The 21,827-nt window shown below is 34.7% G+C and overlaps 1 protein-coding gene across 3 annotated transcripts in view; it reads left to right on the top strand.

Annotated features, from left to right (window-relative positions):
• Positions 1–21,827, top strand: part of MAP4K5 (mitogen-activated protein kinase kinase kinase kinase 5) — a 136,709-nt gene that overhangs the window by 100,389 nt on the left and 14,493 nt on the right. For all 3 annotated transcript variants that reach the window (XM_060294789.1, XM_060294790.1, XM_060294788.1), the window contains exons 19-27: positions 325–422; positions 591–632; positions 1,524–1,608; positions 6,789–6,868; positions 7,169–7,229; positions 10,534–10,648; positions 11,023–11,081; positions 13,535–13,638; positions 15,468–15,645. In XM_060294789.1, the coding sequence (XP_060150772.1) occupies positions 325–422; positions 591–632; positions 1,524–1,608; positions 6,789–6,868; positions 7,169–7,229; positions 10,534–10,648; positions 11,023–11,081; positions 13,535–13,638; positions 15,468–15,645 (822 nt within the window). The remainder of the gene's footprint in view (positions 1–324; positions 423–590; positions 633–1,523; positions 1,609–6,788; positions 6,869–7,168; positions 7,230–10,533; positions 10,649–11,022; positions 11,082–13,534; positions 13,639–15,467; positions 15,646–21,827) is intronic.

Below are 21,827 nucleotides of genomic sequence, written 5' to 3'. Positions count from 1 at the left end.
GGGAGATAGGACTTAAAAAGGTAGGGTGAAGTTAAATTATGAAAGGCCTTGAATATCAGCATTAGTAGGTCAGATTTCATTTTTCTCACAATATGGAAAGACATTTGTTGTTTTCATGGATTAAGACCACTGCTATACAGTGCTGCCTCTACATGAGCTAGAGAAAGGCACCAGAGATACTTTAACTCATCTGACAGTAGAGAATATTTCCCTATAAAGGAACACCCAAATGGAAAACAAGTACTGGGGGGGAAGGGGAAATTATTTTTCAAGGAAAGTACTTATTTGTATGGTCATTCAACTTTTAACCATGATTCTCTTTAGGAAATGGTGATGGTATTTCAAAACTCATTAGTGAAAACACAGAAGGATCAGCACAAGCACCACAGTTACCACGAAAAAAGGACAAGCGAGATTTCCCTGTAGGTATAACAGGTGTTTGGTGATTAGTTGTAAATAATACTGTATTTATCATATAAAGGGCATAGTCTGTTTAATTCAAGAGTTTGAATAACTGGATTTCTAAATGTATAAAGTTTTTCTTAAGGCTTTAAGAGGTCTTACAGTATTAAAAATCACTTTTCCCACAGAAACCAGTAATCAATGGCCTCCCACCCACCCCAAAAGTGCTGGTAAGGAATACTTTTATGTGAACCACTTGCCAATTTTTCTCTCTTTAGAAGCAACAGAATATTGTTTATTTGCTATCAAGTATCTTGAGCCATTGAAAGGAAGGATTCATAAAATACAAAGGCATTAAATGCATTTGGGTATACCATGGATCAAATCATGTACCCTAATTTGAGTGAGTTAGTTAGAATTGGGTAAATTTCACTTTTTATAAATACGGACAGTTGGGTTCTCTGATTAGCCTACAGAGGCCAATTTAATTTTAATGTGATGATATTACTAGTACTGTGTCCTCTTCATTATGTAGGTTAAATATCTTTCTGCCCCTGAAGCCATTTTTACATTGAACTATACACAGTGAAAAGGAACAGGGAAGCTTCTGTTAACGCTTGTTCTCTGGCCCTTCAGTAGAACCTACCTAAGGTAGTTCAGCCAGTCATATGAATGGGTACCTTATAAATTGTACCTTTTTGTACAGTAAAAGTTTAGTGTAAATATCAGTCTTTTGTCTCTTATCACTATTATGGAGGTATACTGCAATTATAATCACTATGATGTTACTCAATAAAATCATTCATTGTTTCCCATTATTAAATGTTAGTCCTAAGGATAAGTAGTGATGTAAAATTCCTAGAATGTATCATTGACATATGTAGACGTTTTGATAAATTTGATATTTTTGCTGTAAAGTAGTGGATTACACTACTAGGAAACAGTATAAAATTCTCTTCATAGAAAGGGTTAAATTATATCAAAATATGAATTTTGTAATGAGACCATAAATATATGCAAATTAGAGTCAGTTTAACATTTCATAATAATCTTAGCTATTTTCTAAGAATGTATAAAATTATCTAATCAAATAAGTCAACATTTCTTTCTTTATAAATAAGATGGGAGCATGTTTTTCTAAAGTCTTTGACGGCTGTCCTTTGAAAATAAATTGTGCAACATCCTGGATACATCCTGATACAAAAGGTAACATTTCTGAATTTTTATATATATCTCCAACAAAATATTTATTATCAGAAAAGATCCTTATGATCAGTGAACTGAGGGCTTTTTACTTTAAAAGTTCAACTTAGAGACTAAGGAGTGTAGGTATTATACTATTTAGTGTAACAACCTAAATAGGTAAATAGTTTTAGTTTAAGGCATCAGAATTCAACAGTGAGTATACAGGAACAGTTCCTGCTTAAAGGAGACTAAACAGACATCACAACTGATTGCAACCATGATTTTGCATTTTCATTTATGTAAAAGGACAATAATACTGAGACGATAATCGCTTTCAGTAAAATCAGGATATTAGAAAATAGTATTGTTTCAGTGTTAATATCCTGATTTTGATCATTGTTGTGTCGTTGTATAAGACCTTTTTATTTTTTTTTAAGAAATGCACACAAATATTTAGGAATAAAGGGGTATCATGCTCATAACTTAAACAGTTCAGAAAATGAAAACAAAAATGTGTGTACAGAGAAAGAAGGATAAAAACAAAAGTAGTAAATGTTAACTTTTTTTGTATATGTGTAATCATATGGTGTCTTTCTTTTATTTTTTTAGAATTTTATTTATTGTTTATACAGCAGGTTCTTATTAGTTACCTATTTTATACATATTAGTGTATATATGTCAATCCGAATCTCCCAGTTCATCACACCGCCACCCCCACCCCCACCCGCCACTTTCCCCCCTTGGTGTCCATACGTTTGTTCTCTACAACTCTGTTTCTATTTCTGCCTTGCAAACTGGTTCATCTGTACCATTTTTCTAGGTTCCATTTGTATGCGTTAATATATATTTGTTTTTCTCTTTCTAACTTACTTCACGCTATATGACAGTCTCTAGATCCATCCACGTCTCTACAGATGACCCAATTTCGTTCCTTTTTATGGCTGAGTAATATTCCATTGTATATATGTACCACATCCTTATCCATTCATCTGTTGATGGGCATTTAGGTTGCTTCCATGACCTGGCTATTGTAAATAGTGTTGCAATGAACATTGGGGTGCATGTGTCTTTTTGAATTACGGTTTTCTCAGTGTATATGCCCAGTAGTGGGATTGCTGGATTATATGGTAGTTCTATTTTTAGTTTTTTAAGGAACCTCCATACTGTTCTCCATAGTGGCTGTATCAATTTACATTCCCACACCCTCTCTACCATTTCTTGTTTGTAGATTTTGTGATGTTGCCCATTCTAACTGGTGTGAGGTGATACCTCACTGTAGTTTTGATTTGCATTCCTCTAATAATTAATGATTTAGAGCAGCTTTTCATGTTCTTCTTGGCCATCTGTATGGCCATTTCTTTGGAGGAATGTCTGTTTAGGTCTTCTGCCCATTTTTTGATAGGCTTGCTTGTTTTTTTTAATATTGAGCTGCATGAGCTGTTTATATATTTTGGAGATTAATCCTTTGTCCGTTGATTCATTTGCAAATATTTTCTCCCATTCTGAGGGTTGTCTTTTCATCTTGTTTGTAGTTTCCTTTGCTTTGCAAAAGCTTTTAAGTTTCATAGGTCCCATTCATTTATTTTTGTTTTTATTTCCATTACTATAGGAGGTGGATCAAAAAATATCTTGTTGTGTTTATGTCAAAGAATGTTCTTCCTATGTTTTCCTCTAAGGGTTTTATAGTGTCCGGTCTTACATTTAGGTCTTTAATCCATTTTGAGTTTATTTTTGTGTGGTGTTAAGAGGTGTCCTAATTTCATTCTTTTACACGTAGCTGTCCAGTTTTCCCAGCACCACTTATTAAAGAGACTGTCTTTTCTCCACTGTATATCCTTGCCTCCTTTATCATAGATTAGTTGACCATAGTTGCATGGATTTATCTCTGGGCTTTCTATCCTGTTCCATTGATCTATATTTCTGTTTTTGTGCCAGTACCATACTGTCTTGATTACTGTAGCTTTGTAGTATAGTTCAAAGTCACAGAGTTTGATTCCTCCATCTCCTTTTTTTTCCCTCAAGGCTGCTTTGACTATTCAGGGTCTTTTGTGTCTCCATACAAATTTTAAGATTTTTTGTTCTAGTTCTGTAAAAAATGCCATTGGTAATTTGATAGGGATTGCATTGAATCTGTAGATTGCTTTGGGTAGTATAGTCATTTTCACAATATTCTTCCAATCCAAGAACATGGTATATATCTCCATCTGTTGGTATCATCTTTAATTTCTTTCATCAGTATCTTATAGTTTTCTGCATACAGGTCTTTTGCCTCCGTAAGTAGGTTTATTCCTAGGTATTTTATTCTTTTTGTTGCAATGGTAAATGCGAGTGTTTCCTTAATTTCTCTTTCAGATTTTTCATCATTAGGGTATAGGAATGCAAGAGATTTCTGTGCACTAATTTTGTATCCTGCAACTTTACCAAATTCACTGATTAGCTCTAGTAGTTTTCTGGTGGCATCTTTAGGATTCTCAATGTATAGTATCATGTCATCTGCAACAGTGACACTTGTACTTCTTCTTTTCCAATTTGTATTCCTTTTATTTCTTTTTCTTCTCTGATTGCCATGGCTAGGACTTCCAAAACTATGTTGAATAACAGTGGTGAGAGTGGACACCCTTGTCTTGTTCCTGATCTTAGAGGAAATGTTTTCAGTTTTTCACCATTGAGAATGTTTTCTGTGGGTTGGTTATATATGGCCTTTATTATGTTGAGGTAGGTTCCCTCTATGCCCACTTTCTGGAGAGTTTTTATCATAAATGGGTGTTGAATTTTGTCAAAAGCTTTTTCTGAATCTATTGAGATGATCATATGGATATTATTCTTCAATTTGTTAATATGGTGTATCACATTGATTGATTTGCGTATATTAAAGAATCCTTGCATCTCTGGGATAAATCCCACTTGATCATGGTGTATAATCCTTTTAGTGTGTTGTTAGATTCTGTTTCCTAGTATTTTGTTGAGGATTTTTGCATCTATATTCATCAGTGCATTTGGTCTGTAATTTTCTCTTTTTGTAATATCTTTTTCTGGTTTTGGTATCAGGGTGATGGTGGCCTCATAGAATGAGTTTGGGAGTGTTCCTTCCTCTGCAATTTTTTGGAAGAGTTTGAGAAGGATGAGTGTTAGCTCTTCTCTAAATGTTTGACAGAATTCACCTGTGAAGCCATCTGGTCCTGGACTTTTGTTTGTTGAAAGATTTTTAATCATAGTTTCAATTTCATTACTTGTGATTGGTCTGTTCATATTTTCTATTTCTTCCTGGTTCAGTCTTGTAAGGTTATACCTTTCTAAAAATTTGTCCATTTCTTCCAGGTTGTCCATTTTATTGGCATAGAGTTGCTTGTAGTAGTCTCTTAGGATGCTTTGTATTTCTGCGGTGTCTGTTGTAACTTCTCCCTTTTCATTTCCAATTTTATTGATTTGAGTCCTCTCCCTCTTTTTCTTGATGAGTCTGGCTAATAGTTTATCAATTTTGTTTATCTTCTCAAAGAACCAGCTTTTAGTTTTTTTGATCTTTGCTGTTGTTGTCTTTGCTTCTATTTCATTTATTTCTGCTCTGTTCTTTATGATTTCTTTCATTGTACTAACTTTGGGTTTTGTTTGTTCTTCTTTCTCTAGTTCCTTTAGGTGTAAGGTTAGATTGTTTATTTGAGATTTTTGTTGTTTCTTGAGGTAAGCTTGTATTGCTATAAACTTCCCTCTTAGAACTGCTTTTGCTGCATCCCATCAGTTTTGGGTCGTCGTGTTTTCATTGTAATTTGTCTCTAGGGATTTTTTCATTTCCTCTTTGATTTCTTCAGTGATCTTGGGTTATTTAGAGAAATATTGTAGTACAAGAAACTCCTATATACTCAGAATCATCAGTTGTTTCTTTTTTTTACACCCTCACCATCAGATTATTTATTTATTTATTTTAGTATAGTTGATTTACAATGTGTTGTTAGTTTCAGATATACAGCAAAGTGATTCAGTTACTCATATACATATATCTCTTCTTTTTTAGATTCTTTTCTCATAGGTTATCACAGAATATTGTATAGTGTTCTCTGTGCTATACAGTAGGTTCTTGTTGGTTATCTGTCTGATGTACAGTAGTGTGTGTGTGTTCATCCTTTTGCCACATTTGTTTTACTCTTTTCTGTCTATATGTGAATTTTTTTCTGAATCACTTCAGAGTGAGTTGTGGACATCATGCTCCTCTTCCCCTTATACTTCAGTTTGTATTTTCTAGGAACAAGAATGATCTGTTACATAATCACAGTACATTTATAAACATTAGGGAGTTTATCATTGATATAATACTGTCTTTTAATCCACAGTCCATATTTAAATTTTATTAATTATCCCAGTAATATCTTTTATCATCTTCTCCCCCCTTTTTTCCCCAATCCAACGTCCAGTTCAAGTTCATATGTTGGATTTAGCTATCGTGCCTTTAGTCTGCTTTAGTCTGGAATAGTTTCTCAACCTTTCTTTCTCTCTTGATCTTACCATTTTGAGGCTGCTTATTTTGTATAATGTCCCTTAATTTGAGTTTGTCTGATGAGTCCTCATGCTTAGATCACGTTATGCATTTTGGGCAGGAATATCAGACAAATGTTTTTGTGCTCTTATCAGTCCATCATATCAGGAGGCACATGGTATCAGCTTGTCCAAATACTAGTGATATTAACACTGACCAGTTGGTTAAGGTGGTTGTCACTAGCCTTCTCTTCTGTCAAGTTCCTATTTTTCCCTTTCTAAGTAATTGTGTAATTATTTAATTTCCCAAAGTAATTAACACATAATTAGTGTGAAGACTCACTGAGACTTCATAAATATCCTCTTGCTCATTAGACTTTCACTGACTAGTTTTAGCATCTGTTGACAATCCATTGACATCTATTGACAATTTCCCTTCTTTCTCATTTATTCACTTATGTTTGAATAAATGACATGTAATGAAAATTGTATTTTAAAAAAGGATTTTATAGTAAGATAAAGCAGAGTTAGTAACAGAAAATATATCTACTTTTAAAAAATAAAGAGTTGGGGAAAGAGGTAAAGAAGGTAGCATGGGTTTTAGAAAATAACTTTTCTTTGGATTGGTGGGTGGCTATCTAACTCTTAATACCATTAAAATTTAGGGCCATTATTTTAGTGAATGATTTCGGAAAATGACAGTAAATTCTGGTGATTTATCTCAACTATTTTAGATCAGTACATTATTTTTGGAACTGAAGATGGTATTTATACATTGAATCTCAATGAACTACATGAGGCAACGATGGAACAGGTAATTTAGGAGTTTTAACTCAAAAAATTAGTTTGAGTCAATTGAATAAAGTAAATATCTTAATTTTAAAGCAATTTATATGGACCTCAGTTTTAATTTTTATGATTTAAATATTTAAAGGGGTGAAATTGTACTCTTCACATATTCATGTTGAAAGAGTTTTTTCCATAAGGTTTTGGTAATTTACTGAAAGGTAGAAAATGCTTATTTTTCTACTCTTTCAGACTGTTGCAGTTTGGAAGTTAAGGGGTAAGGGAATGAAAATTGGAGAGTTTTAATTACCTTTTTTTTTCTTAATAGTTATTTCCACGGAAATGTACTTGGCTCTATGTCATCAATAATACTTTAATGTCATTGTCAGGTATGTATATGATAAAAATGATATGAAAAATAAACAATGGACAAGCAGAGAAATGTAATTTTAATACACATTATTTTAAAATGTTGTTAATCAGGGTAATTATAATCTAGTATAGTTAACTTTTGAGACTTGCAGGTATTTTTTACCGTTGTAGAACTGGAAGAAACTTTGAGAAGGAACCTTGTTGTCAGAGCAGTACTTCCCATACCTGCCCAGGAACTACACAGTTGGAGAACATGACAGTGATTGTTCCCTGAGGCCATCCCCTTCTCCACAGTCTCTGTTACTATCACCTCCCTGCCTTCCACTGAGAATCAGCAGTTGAAGGGAAAGAATCAGAGGATCCAGATGCTTCCTTTCTTTGTAATCTTGAGCCAATCACTGTCTCTTGTCTCTCAGCCTCAGTTTTCTTTTTTTTCATAAATTATATCTTCATTTTTTAATTTATTTTTTATTGAAGTATAGTTGGCTTAGTGTCGTGTTAATTTCTGCTGTACAACAAAGTGATTCAGTTATACATATATATACATTCTTTTTCATATTCTTCTCCATTATGGTTTATCACAGGATACTGAATATAGTTTCCTGTGCTATACAGTAGGATCTTGTTGTTTAAACATTCTGTATATAATAGTTTGCATCTACTAATCTCAAACTCCCAATCCATCCCTCCCCCACTCCCCCTTCCCATTGGCAACCATAAGTCTGTTCTCTATGTCTGTGAGTCTGTTGCTGTTTCGTAGATAGCTTCCTTTGTGTCATATTCTAGATTCCACATATAAGTGATACCATATGGTATTCATTTTTCTCTTTCTGACTTACTTCACTTTAAGTGTAATAATCTCTAAGTCCATCCATGTTGCTGTGCCCAGTTTTCTTAATTGTAACATAATGATGATGGTAACAATAACAGCCTCACAAGATTGCTGTGAGGATCAAGTGAGATATCCAAAGTACTTAGAAAACTGTGAAGACTTACAGATGCTTGCTGGTGGAATTCATGTTATTCTGGACCACATATTTATTAATGAACTTGGACCAATGCTTTCAAGTCTTATAAATAATCAAATGGGTTCCAGAACAACCTATTCTAATTTTGTTGTTTGTATTTTTCTTTTTTCGTTGTTGTTGGGGGTGGGTGGGTGGTGTTTAGGCTTTTTTCCCCTAATTGTTACCTGCCAGAACCTATTTTCTTACATTTTAGATTTAAGTGGCTACCTAAAGGCTTGCTGCTCGCTTTCATTCTGATAGTAGAGTACAGTTGGCCCTCTGTATCTGCATGCACAGATTCAATTCAAAGACAGAATTTTTTTTTAATTCCAGGAAGTTCCGAAAAAACAAAACTTGAATTTGCCAGGCACTGGGTCACTATTTACATGCATTTACATTATATTAGGTATCATACATAATCTAGAGATGATATAAAGTATGTGGAAGAATGGGCATAGGTTATATGCAAGTACTACACCATTTTATATAAGGGACTTTTTATAAGGGACCTCACATTTTGGTATCCGCAGGGGGTCCTAGAACAATACTCTGGTGGGACCACTATACAAGGTAGTTAATTATTTCTCTCTGTTCCTTAATCCTAATGCTATCAACTATTAAAATAGCATTTATCCCTTTCTCCACTTTGAAAAATTATTTTAACATTTCTTAAATTTTTTTCAGTTTTTTTGTTTGATACTCTTTCATGCTCTGTATCTCAATAGATACGTGATGATTACATCCTAGCTCTTATTTACTGTACTGTCAGGCTTTTCATTATTAAGTGTACCTTTCAGCTACTTATGCTTTAAAGCATCAGTGCTGATATAGTTTTAACTCACTGACAGATCATTATGAATTGTGGCCTAATGTAAGAAATGCCGTTTTCATAATTTTAAGTATGTGTGTGTAAGTGTGTATAACTTAAACTTGTCTACTAACCATCGCCTAGTAGAGATTCTTCAGGAATTTGTATGTATTTGAGCTGATGACAGTGTTTACAAAGAGCATATTATTTAATTGTCTATAAATGTCTTTTAAAAAACTGGGGTCCTCAAAATATTTAATCTCTTTGATTTTGATTATGTTTCCCCCAGTTTTTTTTACTTTTGTTTAATAAAATATTAATATATCATGTTACTATTATGAAAATAAACAAACCCAGATCTGTTTGAATTAACAATTCTGAGTTGTATTCATATAGAGTCACTTTCCTCTAACTCTCTTACTGCTTTTATCCCTATTTATACCTGTCTTTGGGAATAAGCTTAAAAGCCACACAGAGTACATCTTGTATATTTATAAAATAACTACAGAAAGGCAGGGAAAAATTAGCCTATAAATTGGTTCTTTCCAAATGTAGTCAAAATGACCTGTGGAACTGAATGAAGATAGGTAGCAGTGCTCAATAGGAGAAAACGTTCCGTTTAAGGGTCTGCATTTCTTTGCATGTGTGCACATACATGCACATGTGTTAGCTGCTTGGGTAGCTAGTTATATATAAAGTGGTACTGGAGAAAGGAAGGATGGTATAATGTTAGGCAGAATGTTTGCATTTTGAGAAAATACAGAAAATTTTGTTGAGGGTAAAACCATTTTTTTTTCATGTTTTCCAGTAGTAAAATAATAAAATACTATTTTGGGTTGTTATAGTACCATGTCATGTATATAATGAGTCAGAAAATGTTTACCATATATTCCCCTTTTTAATACAGCTGTGGTTTTGATTATATGGAAATTGTAGCTCTATTATCCTATATAAATTACAGGATATAATTGTAGCCCTACTGTATCCTATGATGGTTTGCTTTATTTTTCTTAGTATTTCAGTGTTATCTTTAAGACTTCATTCACAAACAGTTTTTAATCCAAGGTAATGTGGTAGATTATTGATAAATAGGACTATCTGAGAAAGATAATGTGGTATAGTTATATAATTTTCCATGTTGTACTGAAATAATCACATGTACATCATTGTAACTCACTGTGTTGTACAGTGTTTAACAATTTCTTTTCCTATGTTGGCTTCATTAAGGTTTACATATATTCTGCCCAGATCACCTATTAGTCAGAATATATCTAATTTATGTACTGGGAAACAAAAATATCTACTTTGTTAAAACTCATTTTACTTATTATCTTTCAAAATAGTATTAACTAGGTTTTTTTGTTTGTGTTTTTCTCTGTTTTGCTTGGTTTTTTGAACATGGCTGGACTCGTCATTTTAGAAGGTAATTATCTTTTCTTTTGCTTGAAAATAGTATTTCTCTGCTTTAAATAATTCTAATAAAAATAACATGTTTCTCTTTTATAGGAAAAACCTTTCAACTCTACTCTCATAATCTTATAGCTTTGTTTGAACAAGCCAAAAAACCAGGACTAGCTGCCCATATTCAAACTCATAGGTTTCCAGACCGCATACTACCAAGGTACAAAATATTTTGATTCTCCTGGGAGTGAGGGGAATTAGTGTTTATTTTTAAAACAGCCAGTCTTCCTTGCCCACTAAATAACTTCCTTTGTCTTAATTTTGAAAGGTAGTTTACACTAAAGTAAATGTCATCTAGAATTCAAAAGATAAGTGTCTTGTAACTTGACTGTCCATGTCAATCATCCATAGAAGTTTTATAATATAGATTCCCAGATCCTGCCTCAGTTCTATAAAATCAGATAGTTTGGGGTCAGAGTTTAAGATGGTGGTTCTTAGAGCTCCTTGACTGGTTCTGATGGAACTGATTCACCCATCACTCACTGTTTGGGAACCACTGCAGTAGAGTACATTTATGTTGTCTTATGTTTTCAGAAAGTTCGCTTTAACAACAAAGATTCCTGATACAAAAGGCTGCCACAAATGTTGCATAGGTGAGTAAATGCTGTTTCTCAAACTGGATGATTAGCACTTCTAACATCTTCAAAATTATCTGTAGAGTCTTATAGTATCAAGTGAAGGAAGGTAGGCTTTATATTTGTTCTAATAAGGAGTTAAGGGGCCATTGAAGCTCAGGAATGTATAGTTGGACATAAAAATGCTTGAAGATAATTGCTCTGATGCTTTCTCAGAGCATAATGTTCCTCGAATTTTTTAACCCTAGTCCGTAAGGCTCTCTCTCTGCTGATATCCTAGCTTTCATTTGACACTTACCATTTATTTAACAGTTATTTCTTAGTGTTTTATGAACATTATTATTTCATGACTTTGGCCAACTATGAAGTTAGAGGGAAGAGTCCACACAAAACCACTCACTCCTGATACCAACTACAGGTTTGGGGAGTTCCCCAAACCACCTTCATGTTCAATAATTCACTAGAAGGACTCACAGAATTCACTGAAAGTGGTTATACTCTGGTTGTGGTTTATTACAGGGAAAGTATATAGATTAAAATCAGCCAAGGGAAGAAGTGCATAGGGCAGAATCCAGGAAAAATGCCAGATGTAGAGCTTCTGTTGTCCTTTCTCCATGGACTAATAGACAGCGTATGGACAGTGTTACTTTTCTGACAGTGATGTGTAACAATACACACAGAGCATTGCCAACTAGGGAAGCTTACTCAGCAACCTCAGTGTCCAGAGTTTTTATTAAGGCTCTATCACATAGGCATGCTTGATTGCCCACATGGCTGGTCTCAGTATCCATCCCCTCTGGAGGTCAAGTGATATTGCCTGACCCAAAGCCCCTACCCTAAATTACATGGTTTGTCTTTCTGGCATTACTGTCCCCCACCCTGAGACTATCCAGTGTCGCCAACCCCCACTCTAAATCATATTGTTACAGTATACGTTGACCAAGGCCCCAGGCAAACAAAGACACTCCTGTCAGGCATGACATTCCTGAGGCTTAGACATTAACTCCCAGAAGAGAGGACAAAGACCAGACCTCTTTTGGGGCAAGGTGAAATTCTGTGCTATATAATTATCTTCTCTCACTTAACCCTTAAACAGTTTATGATACTTATGTCACTAGTAGCAGAACCTGGGATCACACCTGGTCTGTGGCTTCAAATTCTGGGCTCCTAACTTTCTGTTTATTATTGTTTAATCAGTGAGCCTAAACATTGATCTTCATGCTGCATTAGGTCCACAGCATACTCTCTAGTTATAAGCAGATTTCACGAGCATTTTTCTAGGGAGATGCAGGTCCATTTCTGTTATCAGATTCCCAGTATCTCTGACTCGGGAAAGGTCTCGATGCTTACAATCTGAGGTATAACTCATAAATATCTTAAGACAGAGCTTACTGCAAATAACTACTCTTATAATCAAAACATTACTGTTGATGGGAATCAAATTGGGGAGAAGGAAAGACCAATGTGAATTTCTGTAGATTTGAGTCAAGGAAGTTACATCTTTATTAAGTTGTAAAATAATTAATTATTTTCATCTTGTCTTAAGTAGACAGCTGTAAACTACTATACCAAAAATGGAATCATAGGACTTCCCTGGTGGCACAGTGGTTAAGAATCTGCTTGCCAGTGCAGGGGACACAGATTTGATCCCTGGTCTGGGAAGATTCCACATGCCACGGAGTAACTAAGCCCGTACACCACAACTACTGAGCCTGCGCTTTAGAGCCCGTGAATCACAACTACTGAGCCCGCGCACCACAATCACTGAAGCCCGCATGCCTAAAGCCCATGCTCCACAAAGGAAGCCACCGCAATAAGACCGTGCACCGCAACAAAGGGTAGCCCCCGCTCACTGCAACTAGAGAAAAGCCCCTGCACAGCAATGAAGACCTAATGCAGCCAAAAATAAATAAATAAATTTTTTTTTTTTTTTAAATGGAATGATAGATTTCAGTTGCCTTCTAGACCTTTTTATTCACTAGACCTAGAATTAACTCTTTTGGTCCATTTACTTAAGCAGCTCTTTAGATTGTAAAATAGTTTAGGTGTTTTGGTGCTTAAAATACTGTTTTTATGTTTAAGAACCTAGTGTATTAAAGATGTTTAGAAGTAAATGTACACAATTAAAATTGAGATAAGAGAGTGAAAAGGAAAGGGTATAACAAAGCCAAAGGAAAAAGATATCATCTTTCTTTACTTTCTGCACTCTTATCATCCTAGTGAACAGAAACAATAATTATCCTTTATCACCTAAATTAACAGTTCAAATGATTATTCTTCCATTCATAGTTTGGTATCAGTGGCAGGCCACATTTAATTGGTTTTTCCTATGTATCAGCACTGCCTTTATACAGAAAGCTGGGTTAGGTTTTAGGTGAGTATAACTTAGTAATTGCTTTTAGCTAAACTTTGTTTTTATATAAAAATATTCAGTGTTTTGGGTGTGTCTGTTTTGTTTTGTTTCTTTCCAGTCAGAAACCCTTACACAGGACATAAATACCTCTGTGGAGCTTTACAGTCTGGAATTGTCTTACTTCAGTGGTATGAGCCAATGCAGAAATTCATGTTAATAAAGGTATATGTTACTTTGTTTACATTTTTTTTATTTAGAAAACACTAATGTATAACTGAGCCTGAAATTATAAGACCCCAATGCTACCATCTAGGGTTAGCATGTTTATAGTTATTTATAGGTGTTTATTGGGTTTAGGGATTTTTGTGTTCTTAAGATTTTATCTTTAACTTGTGTTAATAAACTTCCAGAAATATCACAGCCATAAAGAAGAATATGGCCAAGTCTCTAAAACATATTTTTATGGAAAACTGATTCTTATCATGATATTTAAAGGTAGTCCTTTTTTTAATTGAAGTATTATGGTATTGTGTTAGTTTCAGTTATACAGCAAAGTATTCAGTTATTATTTTCCATTATAGGTTATTAAAAGATATTAAATATAGTTCCCTGTGTTATACAGTAAATCCTTGTTCCTTATCTATTTTATGTATAGTAGTTTGTTAATCCCATACTTCTTATTTATCCCTCCCCCACTCCCTCTCCTATTTGTTTTCTGTCTGTGAGTTTGTTTCTGTTTCGTATATATATTCATTTGTATTATTTTTTAGATTCCACATATAAATGATATCATATAGTATTTGTCTTTGTCTGACTTCACTAAGCATAGTATTCTCTAGGTCCATCCATGTTTCTGCAAATGGCAATATTTCATTGCTTTTATGGCTGAATAATATTCCTCTGTGTGTGTGTGTGTGTATCAATCACATTTTCTTATGCCAATCATGTGTTGATGGGCACTTGGATTGTTTCTGGTCTTGGCTGTTGTAAATAGTGCCGCTGTGAACGGCATGGGGTGCGTGTATCTTTTCAAATTAGAGTTTCATCTTTTCTGGATATATGCCCAGGAGTGAGATTGCTAGATCATATGTTAGCTCTATTTTTAGTTTTTTAAGGAACCTCCATACTGTTCTCCACAGTGGCTGCACCAATTTATATCCCCACGAACAGTGTAGGAGGGTACCCTTTGCTCCACACCCTTTCTAGCATTTATTATTTATAGACTCTTTAGTGATGGCCATTTTGACTGTTGTGAGGTGGTACCTCATTGTAGTTTTGATTTGCGTTTCTCTAATAATTAGTGATGTTGAACAACTTTTCATGTGCCTGTTAGCCATCTGTATGTCTTCTTTGGGAAAATGTCTATATAGGTGTTCTGCCCATTTTTTGATTTGGTTGTTTTTTTGATATTGAGTTATATGAGCTGTTTATATTTTGGAAATTAACCCCTTGTCAGTTTCATCATTTGCAAATATTTTGTCCCATTCTGGACATTTTCTTTGTTTTGTTTATGGTTTCCTTTGCTGTGCTAAAAGCTTTTAAGTTTGATTACGTCCCATTTGTTTATTTTTGCTTATTTATTTTTATTTTTTTGCCTTGGCAGACTGATCTAAGAAAATATTGCTATGATTTTTGTCAAAGAATGTTTTGCCTGTGTTCTCTTCTAAGAGTTTTATGGTGCTATATCTTATATTTAAGTCTTTAAACCATTTTGAGTTTATTATTGTATATGGTGTGAGGGAGTGTTCTAACTTCATTGATTTACATGAGGCTGTCCAGCTTTCCTAACACTGCTTGTTGAAGAGACTGTCTTTTCTCCATTGTATATTCTTTTCTCCTTTGTTGTAGATTAATTAATCATAGGTGTATGGGTTTACTTCTAGGCTCTCTCTTCTGTTCCATTGATCTATATGTCTGTTTTTGTGCTGATAAGAGGTAGTCGTTTTTTAGATTTAGATCAATTAAGAAAATGAAAGCCTTTCTGTTGAATTTATTCAACAATATGAATGAGGAGATTGTTTCTAAATTATACATCTGTTTATTTTTTGCAGCACTTTGATTTTCCTTTGCCAAGTCCTTTGAATGTTTTTGAAATGCTGGTAATACCAGAACAGGAATACCCTATGGTCTGTGTAGCTATTAGCAAGGGCACCGAATTAAATCAGGTAGTTCAGTTTGAGACAATCAATTTGAACTCTGCATCTTCATGGTTTACAGAAATTGGTGGAGGTAAGTGTTTTTTACTTTATGTTAAAATATTGATGCTTTTGCCTGCAAAAGAAGCAGAATAGGTTCAACCTGCGTGGGCTCTTTCAAATAAAGATTCAGAACATAGTTTCCCAAGTAAGCCCAGAGGATCATGTACATATAGTTTATGATCTCTATTTGCCTGAGGCAATTTGATACAAAGTATTTTACCAAGGAAAATTTTAATGAGTCCTGACATTTAAAAGTCTTAGTTGTTATCAGTTAATCTTTGGACTTACTAAATAATTAAGTTTTCTAAGATACTTTTCAAATTTTATCAGCTTCTCAAGCAAAGAAATAACATTTTTTTTCCTATCGGTTCTTTCGCCCCACACTTCTTAAAATCATTGAGTTCTGGTACTTTTCATACTGGAATAGAAACTTCTCATGTGTGGCCTCCAAGCTTTACCATTTAAAGATACAGGAAAATATCTCTTGCATTTTCTGAGAATGATTTGTTAGCCTAGGATTTTATCAAACATATCTCAGTGAAAATTCTGAAAAGGTTGAGAAGTTTATTTTCAAACTTTAAAATTGGAACAAATCAATCAAGAATTCATGTCAAGGGAATTCCCTAGTGCTGCAGTGGTTAAGAATCCACCTTCCAATGCAGGGGACAAGGGTTCAATCCCTGGTCAGGGAACTAGATCCCACATGCATGCCGCAACTAAGAGTTCACGTGCCACAACTAAGGAGCCCATGAGCCACAGCTAAGGAGCCCACTGGCCACAACTAAGGAGCCCACGAGCTGCAGCTAAGCCCGTGAGCCACAACTAAGGAGCCTGCCTGCTGCAACTAAGACCCAGTGCAACCAAAATAAATAAAGTTTTAAATTTTTAAAAATAAAATATTAAAGAATTCATGTTAAAAATTAAGTAAAATGAAGATCTTCATTTTGCCAGTTTACTGTTTTTGTTGTGCTAGTGTATTGTCAGCCAGATTTATCAAGCCATTTTTGTATATGAAGTCAAGTAAGCTTTAGTTATAACTTATTTCTGACCACTGTTACATTCTTTATCACCTCGAGAAGAAGTCTGTTAACAAGTATTATAAGTTTGAAGGTTCTTATTAAATATCTTTGGCTTTTGATCATTTATAGGCTAAATTATAAGAACTCTTTTATAAAACCCAGCTACTTAAGTTAATGTAGAACTGCACTAATATCATTTTCAGAATCAGTAGTAAATGTTTAACAATAGACTCTTGGGTGCAGAGAAGCCTGGTTTGTAGCAGTTGCCTATTTCTGTGGTATAATACTCCCACCACAGCCAATTTCAGACTACCAACTTGATGTCATCTGGCTTGCAAAATCTCTGAAAATTTAGCAGTCCAGTACAAGCCAGTTCCAGCATGCCCTGGACTAATATCACTGTCTTTGTAGAGCAAATCATAATTTCCAGTAGAATAAAGTAGGAATGTATTCTTTTACCCTCCCACCCCACCTGCACCCACCTTTCTTTCTAATAATGTTTTTGGTTGAGGTAGATGCATATCTTCCTGGTATAGCTAACAGAAAGGTGGAAATGACATTTATTATGAAATATAAACAGCCCAAATAGAAACGTGTTCCTATCATGTAATTATTGCTAAAAAGAAGAGTTTTGGGTCAGTTTATTTAAAAACCAAGATCATGTTTGGCAGACAGCCCCAACTTGTTTTTATTGGTTAGTATATAATAATAGTGTAGAGAAAGTCATTTCATATGATTATCTAATGTGAGCTTTCAAACTACTATCTTCTGATGTATTAGGAGGTTACATTGCTTAAGGCTGGGCATTCAGGGAGTCCTCTTGTGAGTTTGCAGCGTTGAGGGTTGAGGGGTTTTTGTTGTTGCTTGTTTTTTTTTTAATGCCAGAGGCAAACTGTTCTACCCACTTTTAACATTGTCTAGGCTAAAATTAAGGCAGACCCAAAATTACTACCTAAGGAGAGCCAGGACTCTGAGGGTAAACATTCAAATCACCCTAAAGCAGAGACTGCCTTTATTAGGCTTTTCCATATTCACAAATGATTGCTAAACTATCTCCCAGGTATGTTGATTGTTGAGGCCATGCCTTGAACTGGCAACAGCTGTAACAATTAAAATGAACTCCTATTCCAAGACTCTTTTAGTCATAGTTTGATGTATTATTGCAGTATCCTTTTCTCCAAGGATGGTGCTTAGCACTTATCAGCACTCAATAAATGTTGAATAAATGCACGAACATACCTTTACTGAGAAGAGCTATTTTTTGGAATGTTGCCAAAGGACACCAGTTTACCAATTCTGTACATCTGGATTCTTCACTATATATGAACTTTGGGAGGTCCACCAAAACCCAAAATAATAATTGTGTTTATGCTCAGATGTGCAGTTTTTAAGGGAGAGGATCTATGAGTGTCCCAAAGAGATGTAGTTAAGAATGACTGCTCTGAGATTACAATGGCAAAGGATGAGTGGGAAGTAAATAAATAGAGACAGCAAATGTGGACATTTTTTGATAGCTTGAGTGGGAAGAACAAGAGAAAAATGTTAGCTGAAATAAAAAGAGAAATTTTTGAAGTGCAGTTTGCAGGATCTTAGTTCCCTGACCAAGGATCAAACCCTGGCCCCTGGCAGTGAGAATGCTGAGTCCTAACCACTGGTCCGCCCTGGAATTCCCAAATGTGTCATGAACACAAGACATAAAGTATATTCATAAGAAGCTTCAAGAGGAGAAGCAAGAAGAACTACAATCCTGCAGCCTGTGGATCAAAAACCACATTCACAGAAAGAGAGACAAGAGGAAAAGGCAGAGGGCTATGTACCAGATGAAGGAACAAGATAAAACCCCAGAAAAACAACTAAATGAAGTGGAGATAGGCAACCTCCCAGAAAAAGAATTCAAAATAATGATAGTGAAGATGATCCAGGACCTCAGAAAAAGAATGGAGGCAAAGATCGAGAAGATGCAAGAAATATTTAACAAACACTAGAAGAATTAAAGAACAAACAAACAGAGATGAACAATACAATAACTGAAATGAAAACTACACTAAAAGGAATCAGTAGCAGAATGACTGAAGCAGAAGAACAGATAAGTGACCTGGAAGACAAAATGGTGGAATTCACTGCCACGGAACAGAATAAAGAAAAAAGAATGAGAAGAAATGAAGACAGCCTAAGAGACCTCTGGGACAACATTAAACTCAACAACATTCGCATTATAGGGGTCCCAGAAGGAGAAAAGAGAGAGAAAGGACCAGAGAAAATATTTGAAGAGATTATAGTCAAAACCTTCCCTAACATGGAAAACAAAATAGCCACCCAAGTCCAGGAACTGCAGAGAGTCCCATGCAGGATAAACGCAAGGAGAAACACACCGAGACACATAGTAATCAAATTGGAAAAAATTAAAGACAAAAATTATTGAAAGCAGCAAGGGAAAAATGACAAATAGCATGCAAGGGAACTCCCATAAGGTTAATAGCTGATTTCTCAGCAGAAACTCTACAAGCCAGAAAGGAATGGCATGATATACTTAAAGTGATGAAAGGGAAGAACGTAAAACCAAGATTACTCTACCCAGCAAGGATCTCATTCAGATTCGATGGAGAAATCAAAAGCTTTACAGACAAGCAAAAGCTAAGAATTCACCACCACCAAACCAGCTCTACAACAAATGCTAAAGGAATTTCTCTAAGTGGGAAACACAAGAGAAGAAAAGGACCTACAAAAACAAACCCAAAACAATTAAGAAAATGGTCACAGGAACATACATATCAATAATTACCTTAAACGTGAATGGATTAAATGCTCCAACCAAAAGGCACAGGCTTGCTGAATAGATACAAAAACAAGACATATATATATATATATATATATATATATGCTGTCTACAAGAGACCCACTTCAGATGTAGGGACACATACAGACTGAAAGTGAGGAGATGGAAAAAGATATTCCATGCAAATGGAAATCAAAAGAAAGCTGGAGTAGCAATACTCATATCAGATAAAATAGACTTTAAAATAAAGAATGTTACAGGAGACAAGGAAGGACACTACATAATGATCAAGGGATCAATCCAAGAAGATATGACAATTATATATGCACCCACCATAGTAGCACCACAATACATAAGGCAACTGCTAACAGCTATAAAAGAGGAAATCGACAGTAACACAATAATAGTGGGGGACTTTAACACCTCACTTACACCAATGGACAGATCATCCAAACAGAAAATTAATAAGGAAACACAAGCTTTAAATGACACAAGGGACCAGATAGATTTAATTGATATTTATAGGACATTCCATCCAAAAACAGGAGATTACACTTCTGTCTCAAGTGCACACGGAACATTCTCCAGGATAGATCACATCTTGGGTCACAAATCAAGCCTCAGTAAATTTAAGAAAACTGAAATCATATCAGCCATCTTTTCTGACCACAACGCTATGATATTAGACATGAGTTACAGGGAAAAAAATGTAAAAAACATGAACACATGGAGGCTAAACAATACGTTACTAAATAACCAAGAGATCACTGAAGAAATCAAGGAGGAAATAAAAAATACCTAGAGACAAATGACAAGGAAAACACAACGATCCAAAACCTATGGGATGCAGCAAAAGCATTTCTAAGAGGGAAGTTTATAGCTATACAAGCCTACCTCAAGAAACGAAAAATCTCAAATAAACAATCTAACCTTACACCTAAGGGAACTAGAGAAAGAAGAACAAACAAAACCCAAAGTTAGCAGAAGGAAAGAAATCATAAAGATTAGAGCTGAAATAAATGAAATAGAAACAAAGAAAATAATAGCAAAGATCAATAAAACTAAAAGCTGGTTCTTTGAGAAGATAAACAAAATTGATAAACCATTAGCCAGACTCATCAAGAAAAAGAGGGAGAGGACTCAAATCAATAAAATTAGAAATGAAAAGGGAGAAGTTACAACAGACACCGCGGAAATACAAAGCATCCTAAGAGACTACTACAAGCAACTCTATGCCAATAAAATGGACAACCTGGTAGAAATGGACAAATTCTTAGAAAGGTATAACCTTCCAAGACTGAACCAGGAAGAAATAGAAAATATGAGCAGACCAATCACAAGTAATGAAATTGAAACTGTGATTAAAAATCTTCCAACAAACAAAAGTCCAGGACCAGATGGCTTCATAGGTGAGTTCTGTCAAACATTTAGAGAAGAGCTAACACCCATCCTTCTCAAACTCTTCCAAAAAATTGCAGAGGAAGGGACACTCCCAAACTCATTCTATGAGGCCACCATAATCCTGATACCAAAACCAGACAAAGATATTACAAAAAAAAAATTATAGACCAATGTAACTGATGAGTGTAGATGCAAAAATCTCCAACAAAATACTAGCAAACAGAATCTAACAACACATTAAAATGATCATACACCGTGATCAAGTGGGATTTATCCCAGAGATGCAAGGATTCTTTAATATACGCAAATCAATCAATGTGATACACCATATTAACAAATTGAAGAATAAAAACCATATTATCATCTCAATAGATGCAGAAAAAGCTTTTGACAAAATTCAACACCCATTTATGATAAAAACTCTCCAGAAAGTGGGCATAGAGGGAGCCAACCTCAACATAATTAAGCCCATATACGACAGACCCACAGCAAACATCATTCTCAATGGCGAAAAATTGAAAGCATTTCATCTAAGAACAGGAACAAGACAAGGATGTCCACTCTCACCACTGTTTTATTCAACATAGTTTTGGAAGTCCTAGCCACAGCAATCAGAGAAGAAAAAGAAATAAAAGGAATGCAAATTAGAAAAGAAGAAGTATAACTGTCACTGTTTGCAGATGACATGATATTATACATAGAGAATCCTAAAAATGCCACCAGAAAACTACTAGAGCTAATCAATGAATCTGGTAAAGTTACAGGATACAAAATTAATGCACAGAAATCTCTTGCATTTCTATACACTAATGATGAAAAATCTGAGAGAGAAATTAAGGAAACACTCGCATTTACCATTGCAACAGATAGAATAAAATACCTAGGAATAAACCTACCTAGGGAGACAAAAGACCTGTATGCAGAAAACTATAAGACACTGATGAAAGAAATTAAAGATGTTACCAACAGATGGAGAGATATACCATGTTCTTGGATTGGAAGAATCAATATTGTGAA

This window comes from Globicephala melas, chromosome 2, assembly GCF_963455315.2.
Source record: "Globicephala melas chromosome 2, mGloMel1.2, whole genome shotgun sequence".
NCBI classification, from domain to species: domain Eukaryota; kingdom Metazoa; phylum Chordata; class Mammalia; order Artiodactyla; family Delphinidae; genus Globicephala; species Globicephala melas.
The sequence above is the reverse complement of the archived record's forward strand: the minus strand, read 5'-3'. Positions and strand labels throughout refer to the sequence as shown.